This window comes from Tiliqua scincoides, chromosome 7 (assembly GCF_035046505.1).
Source record: "Tiliqua scincoides isolate rTilSci1 chromosome 7, rTilSci1.hap2, whole genome shotgun sequence".
NCBI classification, from domain to species: Eukaryota; Metazoa; Chordata; class Lepidosauria; order Squamata; family Scincidae; genus Tiliqua; species Tiliqua scincoides.
In genome coordinates this window covers 31872528-31897022 of record NC_089827.1, presented here as the reverse complement: position 1 = coordinate 31897022, position 24495 = coordinate 31872528, and the positions used below count along the sequence as shown (strand labels likewise).

General features: G+C 43.3%; 1 protein-coding gene across 2 annotated transcripts in view; it reads left to right on the top strand.

Moving 5' to 3' along the window:
- Positions 1–9329: 9329 nt before the first annotated feature.
- Positions 9330–24495, top strand: part of PRKCQ (protein kinase C theta) — a 30020-nt gene continuing 14854 nt past the window's right edge. For both annotated transcript variants that reach the window (XM_066633334.1, XM_066633333.1), the window contains exons 1-10: positions 9330–9447; positions 11767–11966; positions 14367–14427; positions 15689–15851; positions 16736–16767; positions 17769–17854; positions 18534–18663; positions 20736–20845; positions 21314–21431; positions 22740–22900. In XM_066633334.1, the coding sequence (XP_066489431.1) occupies positions 9330–9447; positions 11767–11966; positions 14367–14427; positions 15689–15851; positions 16736–16767; positions 17769–17854; positions 18534–18663; positions 20736–20845; positions 21314–21431; positions 22740–22900 (1179 nt within the window). The remainder of the gene's footprint in view (positions 9448–11766; positions 11967–14366; positions 14428–15688; positions 15852–16735; positions 16768–17768; positions 17855–18533; positions 18664–20735; positions 20846–21313; positions 21432–22739; positions 22901–24495) is intronic.

The following is a 24495-nucleotide window of genomic DNA, read 5'->3' as shown; positions in this document are numbered from 1 at the left end:
CCCAGCAACTGTTGCAGCGCAATAATACCTAAGGGAGCTCTCCTTATAGGGGAAATAAGAGCCATTATTATTAAGGAGAGGGCTGATCTCGATCTGTACTGTACTGGGAAGGAAAGTACTGTACTGTACTGTACTGTACTGAAAGTACTGTATTGTACTCTCCCTTATGCCAGAGTCCTGATCCTAGCTACTCTTGGAGTTAGAAGGCACAACCACACAGAACAAACTACATGTTGAAGTTTGGGTATGAAGACAAAAGTCCTTTTTCACTATTTATTGTGCCCCCCCCCCCCCGCAACTGGTATTCATAGGTATGCTGCCTCTGACCATGGAGGTTCAATGATAGCTTACATAATTAAAGTTACCAGATACAAAATAGGACAGAGTGCCTGTACCTTTAACCAGTGTATAGAAGAGGGAATTTTGGCAGGGGCAGCTTTTCCATGTTAAGCTGCTCCTGCCAAAATTCCTTCATAGTAGTTAAAGGTATAGGCACTCTGTCTCACTTTGTATCTGGTACCCTAAACATAATGAATAGCTTCTTATAGACCTCTCTTTTATGAATGTGTCCAGTCCCCTTTTAAAGTCATCTAAACCAGTGGCCACCATACCATCTTGTGGTACTCAATTTCATAAACAGTGGTGTTGCTGAGGGTGTGTGGGACGTGTCGGTGGCACCAGGCAAGGGGGGGTGATGTGCACTGGGGGATGATGCGCTAAAATCGCGGTTTTAGGTGCAACCCCATCATGCCATATACCGTTGGATGCAGAATTTCCAGCGGAATGCAATGCAAAAAAAAGTGAAATAGCGCCTTTCCTTCAAAAGTTATGGCCAAAAAACCAGAAACCAAAAAATGCATGGAGCCCTATGGAAAGTGAAACCGAGCCATATTGCACATTTACTTGCGATTAGGCATACTTGCCTTAGTACATCAGAAAGGGCAGGCTGAGAGGGATCCAAGGACACCAGAATGGTCCCTATCCAATGAATGCAGCCCCCAAAAAATACCCAAGAAGGAAGTCCCTCCCTCCCAGCTGCAAGTGTATTGAACCCTATGGAAAGCGAAAGTAAACCATGCAGCTGCATTTGCTTTCAAGTAGGCAGACAGGCCTTGGCTTGTGATCAAGCCAGGCAAAGGGGAAAGTGAGGATACCAGAATGGTCCGAATGCAATGGAACTGGAGCTCAACAAATGCTCTAGAAGGCAGCTTCTCCCCCCCCCCCCAAAAGGACAAAAGAAGAGACTTGAACTGGTAAGGGGAATGTTTTCTATTTTGCATTTGTAAAGCCAGGTGGGTCTTTATCTTGATATACTGGAAATAGAAGAACTTTAAAATGGGCACTGGGGAGGGCTGGAAATCTCACTGATTCTTTTTGGGAGGATGTTATTGCAAGCAGGCTACAGAGAAAATTCACTTGGTGGAACAGGGCTGGCTCCCCTTATTTAATTTCTTTTATTTGAATTTAATTATTTATAATTTTAATTTGCTTGATGATGTCACTTCTGGCCATGACATCACTTCCAATGGGTCCTGGACAGATTGTCATTCTAAAAAGTGGGTCCTGTTGCTAAAAGTTTGAGAACTGCTACAATAAGGTGTTAATAAGTTGACACAGGGTGTGTGTGTGTGTGTGACTCTACAAGTTTTCAAAATCATTAAAATCAGAATTTGGAGGAATAATACCATCATGTTATATATCAATCAATGCGTAATTTCATGCAGAATGCAATGAAACAAACCACATTGAAATATCTGTGTTCTATCAAAAGGTACAGCCAAAAAATCAGTGGGGCCGGGGCGATGGTTGCCCTGCCCACTGCATGGGGTGACGTGCAGGCCTCCTGCACCAGATGATGCGAATCCTAGTGACACCACTGTCCATAAAATCAATGTGTGAAAAAGTATTTTCTTTTGTCTGTTCTAAGTTTCCCGCTAATCACATTCATGGGATGGCCCCAAGTGCCTATATTGTAAAAGGGAAAGAACCCCCACCCCCCCGCACACACTTTCTCCATATCATCCCTCTTTTCTCTCTCTCCAAAAATTTCTTTTATTATTTATTTTGTTTCTACCATCCACTTCCCACATTTCCATTGATTTTATTCCCCCTGCATTTAATTCTTATTACCCCCTTTCCATTTCTTGCAAAAGAAAGCCCATGGTTCCTAAGAACAACAGAAATTCGGAACAATTGCGATTAAAAACAAAGTAAGAAACAGACAGAAGTAGCCGATTAAAATCACCAAAACCAAAGAAGCCAAAATAATTGTATTTGGAAACGAAACAGAAAGCAGTTGGGTTGCCATTGGAGTATCAACATGGGCAGGGCCAAATGGATTTCCTGGGATAGGGAGTACCCCAACATAGAACCTCAGGTGGGATTGAGGTGGGAGATGCATGAAGGTCCCACTGTCTGCCCTAAGTGGGCAGGATCATACAGGAGGAGAGCATCCTTAAGTCCATTTGTGCTCTGGGAGAGGAGCCACAGCTCAATCTAAAGCACGTGTTTGAGGAAGACCCCAGGTTTGACCCCCAAACAGTTCCATTTAGCAAAAAGGGATCAGCTAGACCAGAACTGACAAACAAGCCCCACACGCTGTATCTGGCCCCCATGATAATTGTGCTCTCCCAGAACTGCCCTTTCAGCAGAGCCACTTCTGCTGAGGCTCTGAAAGGGAGAGATGGAAGGAGACCTCCAAAAGCAAGGAACTCTCTGGGGGAAGGTGTGGACTGAGAGAGGGGGATGCTACTGAGGCACTAGGGGAGCCCAATTATCACGCAGAAGCAGTGCAGCTGAAGGGATGGACTGTATGATAATTGGGATTTCCATATCTTGAGAATATGATCAAGATTTGCATGTTTTCTCTTCTGTCATTTGCAACTAATGAGAACAAAGTGCTTTATTTCTGACTGTCTACTTCTCAGTGACATCACTTCTTAATGATATCACTTCCAACACTCAGCAGGCACCATGAATGCTATTCGGTTCAGTGTATGAAACGAGTGTGACACCCCCTGAGGTGGACACTGATGGGAATTTTGTGTTCCTGTGATGCTGGAGGCTTGCTACCAGTCAGAATAGATGGACCAATGATCTGATTTGGCACAGGGCAGCTTTCTGTGCCATTTGTTTCAAGGTACTAACTAACACTTTGAATTGACCCTGGAAATGGAGCAATAGCTAGTGAAGTTGCTATGAAAAAGGAATCACAAGGGCCAAGAAACCAGCTTTGTTGGGGGGGGGGGGGCGGGGGGACAGAAGCTGCTACATTTTGTACAGGAGAAGATTCCAAAACAGGTCCCCTGTTCCTTGCCCTGGATGTAACCACACCAATTCTGGAGGGAATTTGACTGGTGAAAGCATTTGCCAACCTGCCCTACATTTACAGTGTGTTTCACATGTTTCGGTTTGATGAAATCTTGAACTTTAAAGTGTTTCAAGCTAGATGACTCACACACATTAGGGCAGGAAGTGCTGTGACACTGTATCCCACTTGCTTGGTGTGGTTGGGTATTTCTGGCAAGAGGCATGACTTTACCAGTTGGTTTTCCTTGCAGAAATAAAATATCTCTGGAAGAATATGAAGAGAATGTCACAAGCCAGGAATGACTGCTGCCAGGCTAGCAAGCAACATTGGGGGGGGGGGAGAAGTTTTCACACCCATATATGAGTTGGGGGAACAAGCGTTCAGGTTGCTAGCTGATTGGGGGGAAAACAAGTCTGGCCTGCTCCTGGATCACAGCTTGATCTGTGATAATTGGCAGGTAATACTTGTCACAACATGGAAATAAATGTACTAATACTGTACCTGCAAATCAAGATGCAGTGAAAGGCACAGTAGTTAAAAGGGCTGATTAAAAGGCTAGGAAAAAGCTACTTACATAAGGGGTATTTGCATAAATGGGCGTAAGTGTCAACAGGCTGACACATGGCTTTTCAACCTCTTCATAAATGACCTGGAGACAGGGGTGAGCAGTGAGGTGGCAAAGTTTGCAGACGACACCAAACTTTTCTGAGTGGTGAAGACCAGAAGTGATTGTGAGGAGCTCCAGAAGGATCTCTCCAAACTGGCAGAATGGGCAGCAAAATGGCAGGTGTGTTTCAATGTAAGTAAGTGTAAAGTAATGCACATTGGGGCAAAAAATCAAATCTTCACATATAGGCTTATGGGTTCTGAGCTGTCTGTGACAGATCAGTACAGAGATCTTGGGGACAGGTCGATGAAAGTGTTGACCCAATGTGCAGCTGCAGTGAAGAAAGCCAATTCTATGCTTGGGATCATTAGAAAAGGTATTGAGAACAAAATGGCTAATATTATAATGCTGTTGTACAAATAGATAAGGCCACATCTGGAGTATTGCGTCCAGTTCTGGTCGCCACATCTTAAAAAGGACATAGTGGAAATGGAAAAGGTGCAAAAGAGAGCAATTAAGATGATTACGGGGCTGGGGTACCTTCCTTATGAGGAAAGGCTACGGCATTTGGGCCTCTTCAGCCTAGAAAAGAGGCTCCTGAGGGGGGACATGATTGAGACATACAAAATTATGCATGGGAAGGATAAAGTGGATAGAGAGATGCTCTTTACACTCTCACATAACACCAGAACCAGAGGACATCCACTAAAATTGAGTGTTGGGAGAGTTAAGACAGACATAAGAAAATATTTCTTTACTCAGCGTGTGGTTGGTATGTGGAACTCCTTGCCACAGGATGTGGTGATGGCATCTGGCCTGGATGCCTTTAAAAGGGGATTGGACAAGTTTCTGGAGGAAAAAATCCATTACAGGTTACAAGCCATGATGCGTATGTGCAACCTCCTGATTTTAGAAATGGGCTATGTATCAGAATGCCAGATGCAAGGGAGGGCACCAGGATGCAGGTCTCTTGTTATCTGGTGTGCTCCCTGGGCCATTTGGTGGGCTGCTGTGAGATATAGGAAGCTGGATGGGCCTATGGCCTGATCCAGTGGGGCTGTTCTTATGTTCTTATGGCCCAGCCAGCACACTCGAGAAACTGCAAACTCTCGATTGCGTTACTTTAGCTGGATGGAGGCTGCGGACTTTAAGACCAAAGTACATGCTGTGACTGGGGAGAGGAGGAAACTCTTGCAGGACTGAACTATGTGTTTCATGTAATGCATAGTTTGGCCCTCAGAAAATTGTTTATAATAACTTCACAACAGTTATTATGAGGAATAAAACCAGGAACCATTGGTCATAAAATGCAGTGTACTCTTTCTTTCTTTCTGCTACAGCCACAAGGGTACATTGGGCTTCCTCCCAACTTCACAGTCTCTAAACCAAAATGACAAGCAGGCACATCAGCATATCAAATCCTGGCACAGCTGTCTGCCTTGCCCCTCCCCCTTATACTTCAGGCAGGCTAACTATCTTTAAACAAACATTTTAAACCACTACATGTATGTTAATGCACTTATAATAAAAGATATTTCTTCTTTCTTGAGCACCTAAAAGAAAACATGGCCCTGTACCATATGAAATCATAGGCTTGATAAGAACCACAAAGCTCTGCCTGCAGGCTTTCAGCCTGAATAATACTGGTATGTAAAGAAAGAGGAAGAAAATAAAGCAATGAAAGGAGAAGAATTAAAATGTCTCAGGGCCCAATCCTATCCAATTTTCCAGTGCCGGTGCAGCCATGCCAATGGTGCATGCACTGCATGCTGTGGTGTGGAGGCAGTCACAGAGGCCTCCTCAAGGTATGGGAACATTTGTTCCCATACCTTGTGGCTGCATTGCGGTTGCACCAGTGCTGGAAAATTGGATAGGATTGGGCCTTCAGTCATTTGGAGAATGCAGGGGATTTATCCATTCCATTTATCCATTTTTTGCAAATATGTTATCTTGTTTTTTAATTATGTTTTTAATCTATGTTTTTAGCCATTGTTGCAAGCTGCCTTGGGTCCCTCTGGGGAGAAAGGCAGGGTAAAAATAAAGTTAATAATAACAACATTCATTCATTCCTTATTAATTTTTTTAACTGTTTCAAAGTGTCAAACTGCTCTCGAGATTAGATCTCATCTACACATGCAACAGAAGGAAGTAGCAAAGTCTTGAGATGGTATTATAGACTCTACCACGAGTCCAGGGCCTAGGAGAGGGAAGTAAAGAGGGTAATTTGTACCCGGGCCCAGGAGCTAAAGAAGGGGGCCCAGAAATTTCTTGGGATCTTACATTTTCCTATCTACTCAGACTTGTTGCCCACATGGGATGCTGGGGATACTGTCACCAGTGGTGTAGCTAGTGAGGGGTGAGGGGGCAGTACACCCTAGGTACCAGCCTTGTGAGGGGTAACACCACAAATGAACAAAATAGCTAAAATTGCCGTGGTTAGGAATAATACCATCATGCTATATACCGTTGGATGTGGAAGTTAGAGCATAATAATAGTAATAGTAGTAGTAATATACCGCCTTTCTTGGTCGTCAGATTTCTCCTTGGACTTTAATTCATGGGCAGGCTGTTCTAAACTCCTGTAGGGATTTTTACAATCAAAGAAAGGTTCTGTCTTTCAAGAACTGCACAACATTTCAGATGGATCTTTTCTGGTCTGGTATCACTTCTGTCCTCCAGTTGCCTCCCACACAGGCTGACAAGCAGCTCCTTCATCTCTCACTTGAAGGGCGGCCAAGACGCTTCTTTGCTCACACCAAAGAGCAGGTGGAATAACTTGGCTCAGCTTGTCAGCTGCTTCAAGTTCTCGCTGTTCACGGAGCTGCCGGTGGCCTCGAACTGGCGACCTTTGGATGTTACCTTCAGGCTAACGGAGGCTCTACCCTCTAGACCAGACCTCCTGCCTTCAATTCAATTCATTGGAAAAAAAACCCAGAGTGAAATATCTCAATTCTGTCAAAAGTTATGACCGAAAAACCAGAAAACAAAAAAATGTGTGAAGCCCTATGGAAAGTGAAACTGAGCCATATTGCTCATTTATTCAAGAGTAGGTGAATTTGCCTTTACCATTGGAAAGGGCAGGCTGAGAGGAATCCAGTAACACCAGAATGGCCCCAATCCAATGAAGGCTGTCCCCACAAAACACCCAAGAAGGTAGTCCCACTCTCTAAGCTGACAAATGTATTGAGCCCTATGGAAAGCAAAACTAAGCATTTGCCCACGAGTAAGCAAACGTGCCTTGGCTCATGGTCAGGTCAGGCAAAGGGGAATGTGAGGCTGCCAGAATGATCCCGATCTGATGAAAATGAAGCTCAACAAATGCTCCAGAAGGCAGCTCCCCCATAAAAAGTATAAAATATAGGTTTGAGCTGGTAAAGTGAATTTTTTCTCTTTTAGACTTGTAAAGGTAGATGGGTCCTGATAGTGATATGCTTGAAATATAAGAACTTAAATTACTGGGCACTGGGTAGAGCTCAACATCTCACTGATTTTTTGTGGGGGTGGGTGGGGGGGTGCTATTGCAGGCAGGCTACAGAGAAAATTCATTTGGTGGAACAGGGCTGGTTTTGTATTTGTTTTTCTTCAATTTATTTATAATTATTTATTTTAATTTGCTTGATGATGTCACTTCTAGCCAAGACATCACTTGAAAAATTAATTGTGTCTTATGGGGTGACAAAAATTTATGGGCCCTGGGTGTCAAATGACCTAGCTACGCCACTGACTATCACCAGTATGCAGTTGCAGCTACCGCATCTACTGGCAAGCTCCTTTGCAAAAGGGCCCAAAAGAAACTTGTACCCCCTGATAAAATTCCTCTCAGAGGCCCTGCTTGAGTCTATAGATGAAAATTGCATTGCTGAATGCTCCCCTACACCAAAAAGACTATCATATGTAATAGAAAAGTGTTTCCCAAACTGTGATGGGTGTGAAACTGACAAGCTGATAGCTGACAAGAAAAATGTTTTGAGCCATATGGAAAGTGAAACTGAGCCACCTGTGTGCATTCTCTTGTGAGTAGACGATTGTGCCTCAGTCCACTTCAAAGGGCAGGCTGGGTGGAATGCAAGGCCACCAGAGTGGTCCCAATCTGATGAATGCAGGCCTAAAAAAATACGTGAGAAGGAAGTCCCTACTCCAAGCTGACAAGGAGTAGGTATTGAGTCCTATGGAAAGAGGAACAGTGCCATACACATTTACTCCTGAGTAAGTAAACATGGCCAGGCAAAGGGGGATGCAAGGCCACCAGAATGGTCCCAATCTGATGAACATGAAGCTCAACAAACACTCCAGAAGATTCCCCTCTATCATAATAAAAAGGATAAAAACAGAGGCTTGAGCAGCTAGTAAGGCAAAACTTTTTTTTTAGTGCTGTGAAGCTAGGTAGGTCCTGATAGAGTGTCATTTTTAAAAGTGCTAAAAATTTGGGAATTACTCCTATAGAAGCTAGCTCAGCAGAAGGCAGGCTGAGCCAGAACCTTTCTCTCCAAATTGAACTCTTTTGAGAGGGCAGATTGCAAACAGATTTTTTTTAACATGGGGAAGCTTTCAAAAATATGACACATACCACAGTAGAAATGGTACAGTCTACCACCTCAAAATTCTTCTCCTTCATTTGCTGCATGTGTAGACCAGGCTTGGTGAAATCATGCAGCAGGACAGCCAATCAGTGTCGTGCAATGTCAACTTATGCTTCCAACAGGGTTCTTCACAATTGGACCCCAGAGATGAAAGGTCCACTTGGACTGAACACAGCTAAAGAACTTCACAGTAAACATTGTACCTCTGCCTTCTCTCTTACAATTCTGAGATGAACGGATCCTCTCTGTTGTTGTTTTCTATCAAGGTTCACCCACCCAAGGTTCTAGCTGGCAGGTTTCATTTCCACCCAGTGTATAAATAGCACATTAAACACTTGACAGGATCATACATTTAACCATCAAATACACATGATACTTTGCAGTATACTTTGCATGATACTAAACTGTAAGTGACATGGCTTTTCTCATCATTTTTTAGGGGGGGGGGGCACATTGTGAATTTGCATTATTAACTCTTGTAGCATTCACCAAGCAATGCCTTTCCCCCCTCCTGCAATGTCCAATATCTGATTTCATGCCTTTTGCAGTTTGCTGCTGCTTTCATTGAGCAAAGTCAGTCTATTGCCTGGTGACCACAGGTGCCCCAAGCGATCTGGTGGAGGCAAAAGTTCAAACAGTGTTACTGATTCATGTACAGCTGCACAGCCAACTTTTGCTAACTCGGTCGGGATACAAAGAGGGGAAGTGCTGTTGGAATGGATAAGTAGCTATAAGTTTTTGAATTTGCCACCAATGATAAGCAAAAAAGAAGAAGTTATTATTAGAAACAGCGCAGCATAATATTTGCTTTCTGGTTGATGCAGAGCCAGCCATGTCTCCTTTTCTTCGGATTGGATTGTCCAACTATGACAGCGGTCCTTACTTGCCTTCCCAAGGGGATGTGATTGATCCCTACTGTGCTGTGATGGTCAAAGAAGCAGTGGAATCTGGTAAGGATGTGCAACCATGTTTGGGAGTGTGTGTGCTTCTGTGTTCAAGTTGCCAGCCAATGTTAGGTGCTTTTTGAGAGACAGGGTGGTGTAGTGGTTTGGGAGGTGGACTCAGACCTGGAAGATCCAGGTTCAAATCCCCCCTCAGCCACGCAGCTTCCTGGGTGACCTTGGGCCAGTCACTTTCTCTCAGCCTCACCTACCTCACAAGGTTGTTGTGAGGACAAGAAGGAAGGGAGCAGCTGTGTACACCAGGTCTTTGAAGGAAGGGCAGTATAAAAATGGGAAAAATAAAAAATAAAAATTTTAAGTTCCAGTGATTTCAGGGGAACAGGTTCAGTTCTGTTCTTTGCAGAATAAGGACCAAACTACATGTCCCATAGTGTCACATGTTATTTCTCCATGTTGCTTTGTTTTTAAACCTGGTCTTCAAGTCAGGGCAGAAGAATGACAAATGGAATGAGACCACTGAACCCTCCCAGTCATTTTTCTGCTCAAAATCATCCTATGCAAACTGCCTTTTCATTCCCAAGGAGAAAGATCCAGGGTTCCCTGTACCTTTTTTTTTTCCTTGCAGCTTGGGGAGGATGGCATTTTATCTGAAAAAGGATGAGAGGAGAAAGGAGTAAACAGTCTCTCTCCAACAACATTTCCTCTGGCTATACTCAGTCTACTCATGTTCATTTTGGCTTTTAACAATTGCAGAACAAAATAAGATTCAAAAGTGCTAAGGCTTGTCTGAATGGCATGCACCCTTTTGCTTTTAAGCATATGAGTGTAAGAAAGTCATACAGTTTTAGCCTGGATAAACAATCCAGGTTTTTGGGGGGAAAACAACCCAAAAGTCGAACCTAGGAAAAAACAACCACATGCCTGCCATGGAGATCATCACAACACATTGAGCTGCCTTAGTTTGAGTCAGACTGTCAAGTACTAACAAGTCAGAAATGACTACCACAGGATTTTTCATGGAAAAAGTGTTCCAAATCACAAGATGTGCCCCAAGATGTGGTGATAGCGCACTGGCCAAGATGGCTTTAGAGGAGGTCATGCATATTCATAAAGAATGAGTTTAGCAATGGCTGTTATTAAAAATAACAAACAAGAACTTAATGAAGACTTTAGAGACATATACTAGATAGAGCTGCTGTTTCCATGTCCCAATTCTGGGCTTTATGTTACAGCTGTCTGTTGCAACTTGCCTTGTGAAAAGTCAAAACCTAAAATATTGAGAATAACTAAAATATGTTTTTAGTTTTAGATGTGTATTTCAGCCTGAGGAAGTGTTTTCTACTTGGGGTGGGGGTGGAGGGATCCTTGTGTTTGAGTGTCCTGCGATTTGTCCTTAATTGTTGTATCCTGCCGACTATGCCAATTTGTCCTGTCCAGAATGTTCCATCTCCCAATGCCCACTTTTTGCCTCATTAACCCCTTCTCCAGAAACAGCAGCTGTGGTTTGCAAAGGAACTACAGAGCACCCTTATCAGTCTGAGCAATTCACAAAACTTATTGGAACACAAACATTCCCTGCAATTCCTCTTGTCCAGAGGCTTTCCCTTCCCCCAAAACTTTACTTAATTTAGTGGGTAAAGGTCTGAAGCATCTAGTCCACGTCCACAAAAGCTTCAAAGCACAATCTTCCTAGTCCAATCCAGCAGCATCTCCACATCCTCTTCCTTGGATGGGTGCAACACAGATCTGTCAGGCGGAGTCCTGGCAGCCCACCAGCAGAGTCCCTCCTCTGTGTGTGTGTGTGCATGCACTCTCTCATCCCTTCTGGGACTGCTTTTTATTCCTGCAACCCCTTGTTAAATCCCAATGAAGCTCAGCTGTGAGCTACGTTGTTAATCCATGTCCATGCAAAGTCCCATCAAAGTCAAATGAAGCTCAGGTGTCCGTCAAAGTCTCCATTGGTCTTGATTGATTGCAGCTGTGGAACCAGCCCTACCCTTCCCAGAGCTGTCAACCAGCTGTCAAAACATGGGAATCGATGTCAACAAAAGTGCTAAGGCTTGTCTGGATGGCAGGCACCCTTCTGCCCAGTGATCTCCTGATCTTCCATTACATTGAGCCCCTGCTTTGTGTACAGAAGATCCAATGGTCAGTCCCTGGCAGCATCTCCATGTAGGCCAGAGAAAAATTCCTGTCTGGATAGCCCTTGCTAGTTAATGTTGATAGTACTGAGTTAGATAGGCTAAGGGCCAGTGTTTGTATGAGGTAGCTTGCTATATTCCTACTGTATGCTACTTAGGGCTGGGACTTTCCTTTTAGTTCATAGACATCTGTAGATAAATAATAACAGTACAATTTCAATTGTAGAGAATGGTCAAGTCTCTGTCCAGAAGAAGCCCACCATGTATCCCCCCTGGAACAGTACTTTTGATGCTCACATCCACAAGGGCCGGATCATGCACATTGTTGTGAAAGATAAGAGCGCAGAGATGGTCTCGGAAACTACGGTTGAACTCAATGTGGTTGCAGACAAGTGCAAGAAGAACAATGGGAAAGCTGAAATCTGGGTAAATGCTGGAGTTTTGGACCCTCTGTTTGTCTTTTTAATAGTAACAAATGCCTTTGAATTGACCCAGATGAGATTATGGAGATGGCAGATAACAAAGCAGCAAAAGCTTACTTTTGGCAAAGGAATATGCTTTGCCATAAAAACTGTCCATGATCATCAGAGTGGAAAATGCATCACGTTTAAAGTGCCTGTTCCTGCATGATTGAAACATGTTCTATATAAACAAGGAGTGCATTTGCCTAGTCTGAGAAGGATGCTGTATAACGCCCCTTGCCTTGAAAGAAAACCCCTTTGGGAGGAGATCATAATCAGCAAAAACAAAAATGAATAACATAATACAAATGTATTATTTGTTGTTCCTCTGGTGATTTATAAACAAATGCAGTCAAAAGCCTAATGCAGAAACATTGTGATCTGTGTAAAGTGTGATGCAATGCTATTGGAGTGTAAAGAAATGCATGTGTAAAATCTTCTTGTTAACATTACTTGTTTAACAAGTACATTACTTGTTTAGTACTTGTTTAAGTACTTGTTTAGTACTTGTTAACAGTACTAAAATATTCCTGGGGTCTTGAAATGTGCTGACTCTTATATTTGTGATCACCAAATTGAATCTGAAAACTCACTGATACCGGTTTTTGCCACTCGAGGGGTGGACTCTCAGGGCCAAACTGGATGTGACTTTAAACTTGTAGCCATCTTGTTTGGAGGTTATTTTTAACTTAGTATAGCAACCATAGTGGAAATGGAAAAGATGCAAAAGAGAGCAACTAAGATGATTACTGGACTGGGGCACCTTCCTTATGAGGAAAGGCTATGGCGTTTGGGCCTCTTCAGCCTAGAAAAGAGGTGCCTGAGGGGGGACATGATTGAGACATACAAATTATGCACAGGAAGGATAGAGTGGATAGAGAGATGCTCTTTACAATCTTGCATAACACCAGAACTGGGGGACATCCACTAAAATTGAGTGTTGGGAGAGTTAGGACAGACAAAAGAAAATATTTTTTTACTCAGCATGTGGTTGGTCTGTGGAACTCATTACCACAAGATGTGGTGATGGCATCTGGCCTAGATGCCTTTAAAAGGGAACTGGAGAAATTTCTGGAGGAAAAATTATGTGGAGGAAAAAAGCCATGATGAGTATGTGCAACCTCCTGATCTTAGAAATGGGCTATGTCAGGATGCCAGGTGCAAGGGAGGGCACCAGGATGCAGGTCTCTTGTTATCTGGTGTGCTCCCTGGGACATTTGGTGGGCCACTGTGAGATACAGGAAGCTGGACTAGATGGGCCTATGGCCTCATCCAGCAGGGCTCCTCTTATGTTCTTATGTAGAGCCCCAATCCAGATTCTGGGTTCGTTGACCCTTAAATTCCATGCTATTTTTCTACTGAAAAGCCCTTCCAAATTTGCTAGGGGCTCCTGAAGGTGTCATTGCAGTACATAGCACTGGAATGAGGGAATTTTGGATCGGAAAATAGTGCTGAATGAAAGAGGTCCATACTACAGGCCCTATTCAGTCTGGAACTCTGTACAACTCTTATATTATGATAAAAACCATCTCCAAATTACCTGATGACATGTTTAGAGTCACATCTTGTTTGGCCTTTGCATGTGCAGATACCCACACCTAGATATACAAGCACACATGCAGGAGAACATGCTGGGAGGGTCATTCCTGGTAATCAATACCCATCTCTGGAAGCAGCCATACCATCAGAGATGACTGCTTTGCACCTCTGTCTCTTCATTGGGTGAGGGACAGCTAGGATGAGAGTTGTCCCTTTATTTCATTGGGTACTTCCACCTCCCCACATATGTTCATACATTCAGGGCATTTATTCACCAAAACGAATAAGTTATTTTCACAAAGCAGAACCAAATAATTGTTGTGTATCACATGCATATACACTGTTATACATTGTGCACTTTCTTATTCAAAGACACAGGCAACAGTATTGGGAGGAGGGGATTAAGCATCACATGTAGATTTATTCATTAATATATTCATCCTACCCTTTATTTTTTTTTAAGTTAAAAACTGAATTATAAAAAAAATTGAGAATTGGTCCAGAGATTATGGGGCAGGGGAAGAAATGTCTTCATGCCATCACAAGTATTAGCCACTTTGTGCTGTCCACTGTCTGCTTTTGCTCCATTTTGCAAACTGTAAACAGAGTTGGACCCTGAGGTGGAAAAGGGACTTTTGGACTGAATATGGTGAGGGTGCTTCCAAACCTAGCCCACTGCTTTATAAATTTCACTCCTCCACCAAAATGTTTGTTTTTAGAATGCTTTGCTAATGAATTCATCAGTAGATCTTGCTGTTAAGACCTTCCCTGAAGTGGGTTTTGTCTTACGTCATTCTTTGTTTTTCAAAATTTTCTTCCTTTTTAGCTAGAATTGAAGCCCCAAGGCAGAATGTTAATGAATGCAAGATACTTTCTGGAAACTACTGGCAAGTGACAATATTACTACTTTATTAGTTTTTAGCATGCCTTCCCAGCACCCCACCCCACTCCATCTCAAAGGCTCATGTTGGCAACAATTTAAAAAGTATACAAATCACCCCAAGGTAATAAAATACTTGAAAATAGAAAGCCCCATGTTCCAGAAGAAATTAGATACTCTACTGCAAACAAACAAGTGTGTTTCTTTATAGGGCACAATTAAGCTGGCAACTGCAAGGAGCAAGAAAAAATATCTGAGAGTGGAGGCTAGCTCCATCCCACAATAGATGATCTAAGTTTAGCTATTTAGTGGCCATGTTACTACAGCACTAATTAACAAGCCAGCTCATCCTCAATAGTTTGAAATTCCAGCTTCAGGCTGCAATCCAAGGTACATTTACCTGGAAGTTGGTCTCACTGAGCACCTAAGACTTACTTTTTTGAGTAAAGCTACATAGGTTTCTGCTATGTGCCCCAAGACCAGCCCAGTGGCTGGCGTTAAGGAATGGTGTAATTGAAATTGACATTGATATAAATAGTCCTTTTAATTGGGTATTCAGAGTGCCAGAGGACTGGCTCACAGTGTGTGCAAACATCTCTTGATGTCTCTTCTTCTCTCAAGAGATTTATGTGGGAATTCCAGCCATGAAAAAACACGGTGCTTGTACATGATGCAAGATGCATGCATGTACATGATGCATGCATGTACATGATGCATACTGGGAGGCGACAGGTTGTTGGAGGCCCTGGGACAAAGCCCTGCACTGCAGACCCAAGCTTACCAGTGGCAGGTGATGGATACCAAAAACACAATCTGTAGGAATGCATCATGCAACACTTTCTGGAGCATACCACATCAAACTGGGGAGAAGAGGGGAGAAGAGTTTCATAATTAATGGCCCCTCCATGGCTCCTCCATGTACAGCTTCCCTGTTCTTAGAAAACTAGCATGTCAAGAACCAATGTAAATTAAAAACCGTCTTTTGACCAGCTAGTTTTCTGCTGGAGTTTTGTCTCATAGAAGCATTCAAATATGTCATCTCCCTCCCCATGCAATTTCTAATGGAGCAGTCTAGCCAGACCTCTACCACATGATCCTGCTGATTCTATAACTCAGCACTGAGAAGGATGTGTGCATTCCTATTTTCATCTTTGAGCAGGCACCTTTCAAGTTGATTTAAATATGTGTTATTTTAGTTTGCATAGCCTGACCACAGAATTTCTTCATCTCAAGAACTTATGACTTCTGTTTCTCTTTTCTCCACTCAGATGATCCAGAGTTTATCGACTGTGAAAAGGAAGGCTTTTTCTCTTTACATCAGCGCAGAGGAGCCATCAAGCAAGCTAAGATCCATAATGTCAAATGTCACGAGTTTGCAGCCACCTTCTTCCCCCAGCCCACGTTCTGCTCCGTTTGCCACGAGTTTGTCTGGTATGCCATTTGGTTTCTGCTCAGCCTGCAGTCTGGATGTGAGGAAGAGGCTTCACAGTTCTCTTTCATTGACAGAGAACCCCTTTTAGCATGTAAATTCGAAAGTCCACCCTCCCCCGAACCCAAAAATGCTCCGCAATTGATGTGTCCCCAAATAGCACATGTAAATTAGGATAAAGAAGGGGATGTTGATGTGTGTTCTGTAGAACTGTCAGGTGACTGTAACATCTTGACAGATGTTAAGACGTCTGTCAGACAGATCTGTAACACTGTCAGGAGATTGTAACTCAGCAAGAGGCTGTGCACAAAAAAGTTGCACAGTGGAAGGAGGCAGAGTGTCACTTCTAACTACTAGTGTCTTTGCAGCTTCAAGATCCAGCTTCCCTCATCTGCAAATATCACAAATATGGGCCTACCACTGAAGAGGCCCTAAGGCATACTAAAATGTGTTGTGTCACTGAGCTATGGCCTCCTCCCCTTTCTTGTATTCAAGAAGCTCCAGATCCATGGGCATAAGGAAAACTTGTGTACCTTGCTAGAGATTATGATGATGAGGATGAGTCTTCAGGCAAATTCACTCTCTGTGCAAAAGTCGTGTTAGGATATGAAACCAGGGTTGGTTCTAGAAAAAAAATCAGCCAGAGGGAGAAGTGAGAATGTAAAATTGAAAACATTTTCCACTATTCCTAACCGCCCTTGGTAGGAGGGGGCCTAACTCCTCTGGGTCCCCAAACACGATATTTGTCCCCCATACACGATATTACTCCTCTAATACTCACATATGATATTTGTTTTTTGAACATTTGATTTTCATGTTTGCTGACATATATGTGATAGACATTATCTGTATTCTGTAATAACACATTGTCCCCTCTTTATTCCAGGGGTCTTAACAAACAAGGCTATCAATGCAGGCGTAAGAAACTTTCTTATATTTCACTAATGGTGACGACCACTCTTATAGCTACTGCAGTATCTCTTGCACATTGCATTGAAAAATGGAGAATGAAAAAATAAAGAAAGGCCAAAACCCAACCATGGAATTGAAGCATGTATGGAAACTTAACATAGTCCTCTTCTCAACGTTACCTACAGGATTCTGTCATCCAAAATTCTCTCCCATAGATCTCAATGGGACTTTAAAATGTGCACCTTTAACTGGATCGAGCCCATATTTTGTCAAAACCAATACTGAAAGACAGAACAACAACAGCTGTAGACACACTCTTTCCCCACACAGGTACAGCTCCAAAAAGGTTTGCCAGGTCTCAGGTTCTGAGACCTGGCCATTTTAGAGTTTCCCCTTTTCCTCATGGTCTCCAGTGAAACAAGCGTAATCACAACACAAAACACCAGACTCGAGGAGCATGAATATCTTCTGCTTGTCTTGAGAGCTTTGGCTATGTGCTTCACCACCACCCCACATCCATCCAGCTCCACATGGGCACCTGGCACACTCCAAGCCTATCAGCTTCTGTTCTCTTCCCCACCAGGTGCCAAAAGATTCCATCTCCTCCCCATAAGCCTAGAACTGCCTTTTAGCTTGCATGCTGGACCGCCATGAGACCTGGCAACCCTAACTGCAAGGACAAGCAGTTTGTGAGCTCAGTGCATGAAGAGAATAGGGAGGGCTGAATGAATGTCCCATTGCACATAAGTGCCTGTGTGCCATGATGTGCACCAGGGTGAGAGTGAACCAGTGCTGATGTGTTCCCATGTACAGAGCTGTGCCCAGGCAAGGACAAATTATGCATATTATCCAGTATGTCTATTTTTCAGTTGTTATAGTGTCCAAATTCTTTCATACTATTTCTCATCTCCCTTGTAAGCTTTTTGAATTGTATTGTAGCTGCAGGTGATGTTATTAAATATACTGTACAGTATTATCACTATGTTCTTGTCTTTTCTTTTCCCCAGAATGCAATGCCGCCATCCACAAGAAGTGCATTGACAAAGTGATTGCTAAGTGTACTGGATCTGCTGTCAACAGTCGAGAAACCATGGTATGTATTGAAATAAAACATTGTGAATCAATTAAAGATGGTCAAATGTCCAGGGTGGCAAGAATTTCAGATCTTTCCTCATGAAAATAAGGGAGACTTACAGCGTTTCTGTTATACTTACTTACTCCACTGGAAACAAACTGCAGGCTGACCATTGCCCCAGATCAGATCCCCTGAGGGTGCTCCTGTACCCAGACTCTGTGGTGTGGTACTTTCACACTCTCTCAGTCTCTCTCTGTATAGCATCTCCTTTCAAACATTCCAGTGATATCCCCAGGTATTATCAAGGAATCGCCTCCTATCAGTTACCAGTAGTTCCCATCAACTACCCATTCTGGGCTGTGTGCATACATGTCCATCCAAAGTCACAAAAAGATTAGTCCCAGGCAGGGCCTCATCCAATTAGCTTCACAAGCCAGGCTTGCATAGCATCTTTTTCACCAGACCTAGTTTGCACATTTGCTCGTGCACCATAGTAGGAGAGGCACACCTGTTTCTTCTGTTGGTAGACCTCCTATCGGCAGCTATGGCTAACATGTCCTGCATCTGATGAAGAGAGCTCTGGTCCATGAAAGCTTCTGCCACAATATACATTGTCTTTATGGTGCCACAGGATCTTGGTTGTTTTTGCAGTGACAGAAACTTGTTGCGTGCCTTCAGCCCATTTCTCTCTCCACAGTTCCACAAGGAAAGGTTCAAGATTGACATGCCTCACAGATTTAAGGTCTACAATTATAAAAGCCCAACATTCTGTGATCACTGCGGCACACTGCTCTGGGGCCTTGCAAGACAGGGTTTGAAATGTGACGGTGAGTCCAGGTACTTATTGATGTCCCCAGGATCAGCAAGGCAAGCCTTCTCTATCCCCTCCAAAGTAGTGGTGGCTGGGACACCAAAAATTGGTGGTGTGTGCATTTTCAAGTCCCTGCATCTCTTGCATGCACCCCTTTCTCTGTCGTCATCCCCCTTTGCTGACTATAACATCTGTTGCAGGAGGGAGTTTGAAATGGAACATGCCAGGTATCCCCTGAAGAGGCCAAATTTGACCCAAGAGATTGACGGTCTGCACCTAACATAGTCGAAACCTGGGAATTGTTCCTGAAGCATACAGTCTTACTGCTTGTTTGTGTGAAACCCATAAACTAAACCCAGAAACTATTAGACGTATAAGAAGCTGCCTTATATGGAGTCAGACCATTGCTCTATCCAGTATTGGCAACACTGCCTGACAGCAGCTCTCTAGGGCAGTGGTTCTCACACATTTAGCACTGGGACCCACTTTTTAGAATGAGAATCTGTCAGGACCCACCAGAAGTGATGTCATGACCAGAAGTGATATCATCAAGCAGGAAAATTTGTAACAATCCTAGGCTGCAATCCTACCCACACTTACTAGGAGTAAGTCCCATTTACAGTCTTTGTTAAAAGAATATACATAGTAGCTTGTTAAAAGTACAGATCTGTAACATTTCCCCAAATGCAGTCACATACCACAACAGCATCGAGTCTAATATATTAAAAATAAAATATTGAAATGAATGGGGACCCACCTGAAATTGGCTCACAACTCACCTAGTGGGTCCCAACCCACAGTGAGAAACACTGCTCTAGGGTTTCAGGCAAAGTGTGTTGTGCCAGAAGGTGCTAAGGACAGAACCTGATACCGTCTGTGTAGGAAGCATGTTTTCTATCATTGATTCTGGACTTGACACAAACAAGCAGCAAAGGAAGATGGTATGATGCTTGAGGAACAATTCCCAGGTTTAGGCGTTGACGCATCCCTGTAGTCATTTAATATGGCTTGGATATGGCACAGAGAATTGTGAGTGGGGTTATCTTCCTGAGGATAGGAAGATATTCTATCTTTTTCATCCCCTTCTCTGTGGCATGGACCCAGCTCCCCCTAAAAGTATAGTGGCAAAGGGCTAAAGGAGCTGTGAATCAGGAGTCCCCAGTTCAAATCAAACTCAGTTGATGGTCTTAGGCAAGCTGCTCCCTCCCAACCTTTGATCCCCACCTGCAATAGGGGGGAGAAGTGGAATATCAATCTTTTTGAGTAATAATACTTGTTTCAAGGATTATAACCTATTTTGCATACTCAGAAAGCGCTATACAAATGCAAAGTATTAATTATGGAAATTCATAATTTCCTTAAGTGCAAGGCCTCTCTATTTGTTCACCTCCCTTCTGGATTCAGCCCTGTGTTTATATTCTGCCATCATATACCATTCTAAAGCATGTTCAACACAGTGTTAAAAGAATAAACAGCATTTAGTTCTAAAGCAACAATTGAAACAACATTGAGTGTAATAGAGGCAGGCTAAGCAGCACTAAAACCAAGTGGTAGATAAAACAACATGTACGTGGTATTAAAAAACTTGTAGCATAAGCCTAAATGTGTTTACTCAGAAGTAAGTTCCACCAAATTCATTGGGGCTTACTCCTGGGCAAGTATGTTTCAGATCGTAGCTTTGGGCATTGTCAACTGATATTAAACACTTGTAAGAGTGAGCATCAGGAGCTTAGCCTCAGGAAGGTCACCCTAAAGCTAGGACTATGCACCTTACTATGACAGTTCAAATCTGGTCCTTAATCACCACCTTCCACCTCCAGTAGCTGCACCAACAAGGTACCTGCCAGACCCCTTGTTTTATTTGAATACATTCAGCAATTTCTATCACACAGAGTGCATGGCTTACACCAGTCTCACAGTTGCCAACATCTCTGTTGTAGTTGTGCAGGGCATGTGGACATCAAGGGGCTGCATAGGCATATCAATCCTTTGCCACAGAGAAACAACTTTAGCATGGTGCCACAACAATGAGCAGCAAGCAGCTTCTAAGCAAGGCATAAAGCCCCTAACAAAATGTCTTCCTTGCAGCCTGCACCATGAATATCCACCACAAGTGCCAAACCAAAGTGGCAAACCTTTGCGGCATAAACCAGAAGCTCATGGCAGAAGCACTGGCACTGATTGAGAGCACACAGCAGGTGGGTAAGCCATATTATCCTTTGCCAGAGCTAAGAGGTTCCTAACAAGACTGAGGCATACATTTCTTCATCCTCCCAACTCACCCAGAAGTAGGACATTCCTCGGGTAGCTTTCCAATGGCACCATTCTTGTGAAGACAGAGTATTAGAGGTGGGGGGGAAGGGGAGCAGACAGTGTTTGTTTTAAGATGGCATCAGTCCCCCCAAAGCAACAGCACATCATTGCATCTTATCCAAGGTCAGATTCTTAAAAATGGTTTGTTTTCAGTTTTCCCTTGCTAAACTGGTTCTAGCTCCACCCTGGCAGGAGGATGCAACCTGCATCCCAATTTCAAGGGCTAGAAATTTTTATTCTTCTGATTTTCAGGGTTGCATGAGCTGTGCCTCATACCCAGTTCCACATGTGTGATGCTCACAAGCAGGTTACATGGCCATGTCATTTGTTTGATTGTTTTACCTGTGAACCAGGCTCGAAATCTCCGTGACACAGAACAGATTTTCAGAGAAGGTCCACTTGAAATTGTTTTCCCTGACAAAGAAGCATCTTCCACCCCTCTCATGACAGGAATTCCAACAGGAAAAAAAGGTACTGTGTTCAGGAGACCCTCTCCAGTGTGTATATTTGTTACTGGATTTAAATATTCACTGTGAAATTTAGAAATTTAAAAAGGGGACTACAGCAGCAATCCTATACACATTTTCCTGGAAGTAAACTCCACTCCAGAAGCACAATGGGATGTGCTTCTGTATAGACCTGCATAGGCTTGCACTGTGGTCTGTATCTACATTATAAACTTTTACTAGTTTTATAGTCATTCCCTATCCCTGAGGGAATCCTAGATATATATCCTTATAGCTGGTATATATAATTCTGCAACCAGCCTGCACACACAAATAAGTGCTTTCTCAGGTGTTCTATTTGCATTAGCAGTGTAAAATCACATAGAAATTGCCCCTTCCCCTTTGTGAACAGGAAAATCCCAATCTGCCGTGCTCCAATTCCAGAAGAAAAGTATCAAGGAAATTATACATTGTAGCTGTTATTGCAACGCCACTAGCAGTGGAATTAACAGCCTAACTAGACAATCTCAATGGATCAACAAGCCAAGTATCCTGTCTCCAACACTGACTAAATCCAGATGAACTCTTGAACATTAAAGAGCAGAATTTAGTTTTAAGAGTTCCAATAACTTTCACTCACTCCCATCTTCTGGCTGTTTAAAGTTTGGAGATATCCTATGCATTAGACCAGGGGTGTCAAACTGGTTTCATACAAAGTGCCAAATAGCATTCATCATGCCTGCTGAGAGTCGGAAGTGATGTCATTAGGCAGGAAGTGATGTAATTAAATAGATCATTACCAAAAATAAACATTTTTTACTCACTTAGGAACTCATTAGCTGCAAATGACAGAAGAGAAAACATGCAAATCTTTCAAGATATGGGACAGCCCAATTTTCATGTGGACTGCCTTTTCAGCTGAAACACCTCAGCACTGATCAGCAACTGAAAGTCTGAGGGCTGGATAAAAAGTTTTTGCAGGCTGCATCTTTTAAGATCTTTTAAGAACACTGCTTAAGGTGCCCACTTCTGGAATCAAAGAGCTGAAACCCCCTCCATGCAACAGGACAAAACCATCACTCACAACTCCTCTGTGCAACTGATCAGCTCACACAGTTCAGATCTCACATAGTAGGAGCAATGAGCACCACCTCAAAATGTTAACAGTTTCAGATGATTCAAGACAGCTAGCCAAGTGAATCAGTCTAAGATTACAGTTTGCCATAGATGGGGTGGTAGAGATATTGTGATGCACTGCACCAAGCGGTTGAGCCATCATTGTAATTGTGATTTGAAGTTGCCTAATTTGACAATGACCTGGGATTCCTTATAGAGCCTCAAGGTGTTTCCTGGGAATTGCCAGCAGAAGGCATCACAAGTTCTGATTCTCCAGTAGAACTGGAACCAAAGCGAGATCTCCAATCAGAGCTTCCAAAATTCACCATAGATGATTTTACCTTGCACAAAATGTTGGGGAAAGGAAGTTTTGGTAAGGTAAGTAATAAATGAGAAAGCAGGAGACATATCGGCACTTTTCAGGGATGGGAACTCAAGTCAAGTTACTCAAGTCAGAGTAAAAAAAACATGTTTTTTGCTGACTTGTGCAATCTTGAGAGACCTGCATCAATGACTTGAGCATTGATTCATGTCTGAGGCCACTGACTCGGCACTCAGTCTTCATGCATGCACTCGAGTCTGTCTGTGTCTGGGTGTGCTTGCTTACTTTATTTGTAGCATGAAAAACCTCTTGGGGCCATCATTCAGACTGGGCAAGAAGCAGGGAAGTTCCAGGTAGGAGGCAGGGAAGGCTTAATGTTTTGCTTTTGTATTGAGCAGGAGGGGGGGAGGCGGGAGCGGGCTTTCTTGTTCATCTCTGAAGGAACCAATGGTCTTTGGACAAAGGATGGGTGGTCTGATTTGTTTCTTTGGATGGTGTAGGAGGAGGAGCCCAAGGGGGTTCTTGCCTTAGAATTGGCTGGACAGCCAGGGAGGGGGAAAACCAGGGATGCGGGGAAGCCAGGGGAAGGCTGTTCGTAGTGATCACTTTCCAACTGCATGGCTCCTGTGGGCTCCGTTGTAACTTGGGAGAAGGAAGCCTCTTTGAACAACTGGCGCAAATAGGACTACTTCTGCATAGAGCTGCAAAGGATTGGGTCATACTGATAAGCCTCCCAGCTGCTGCACATGACCCTCCTCCCTCTTGCCACTTCTGTCCCCACTCTCACGCAACTTGTCCCACCCCTCCCACTTTGTTTACAGATGGGATGGGGACATCAGGGGAGAGATTAAAGAGAACTCTGACACATACATGCACAGCCTGGCAACAGAGCCTTTTTTTGAGGAGCTGCAGCTGGCTTTTTAAAGGCAAAAACTCGTGACTCGATTCTTCAAGTTGCCAAAACACTTTGAGTGACTCAGAAAGTTTGCTTGTTAGGACTCATTTTTGACTTGTTGTGGGAGCAGAGATTCAGGACTCAACTCAAGTCTAGTCATCCTTAACTCGCCCATCCCTGCTTGTTTTTAGAAGTTCTGAAATGAGCTGTATACATGATGCAAATGGAGTAAGATAGGCGTGTTTCTTCAATTTGCATAATTCATTCTGCTGCTATTCTTCTAAATATGGGAAAGGGTACTGAGCTATGAAGGGCACTGACATCCTGACAACTTGCTATCTTACTGAATGCTCTTCAGACTTTGGAGCTTTCACCCATTCCCTATGAAACCAAAAGACCTAGAAACTTACTTTTGAAATAAATATTTATTTAGTCAAAGATGCTTAGAACACTGATAGCACAATCCTAGGCATGTCTACTCAGAAGTAAGCACCATTGCATTTTGTGGGACTTACTGCCAGGTAAGTGTGTATAGGATTGCAGCCTGAATTTGTATCTGCTACCAAATTCTGTGACTTAGGCCCAAATCCTAACCCACTTTCCAGCACTGGCCAATGGGACCCATGCTGCATCCTGCAGTTGGGTGCAATTCATGGAGGACTCTTCAGAGTAAGGGAATATTTGTTCCCTTACCTCGGAGCTACATTGTCAGTTCTGGATTGCCCTTTTTGGTGTTTGCTCGGAATCATAGAATTT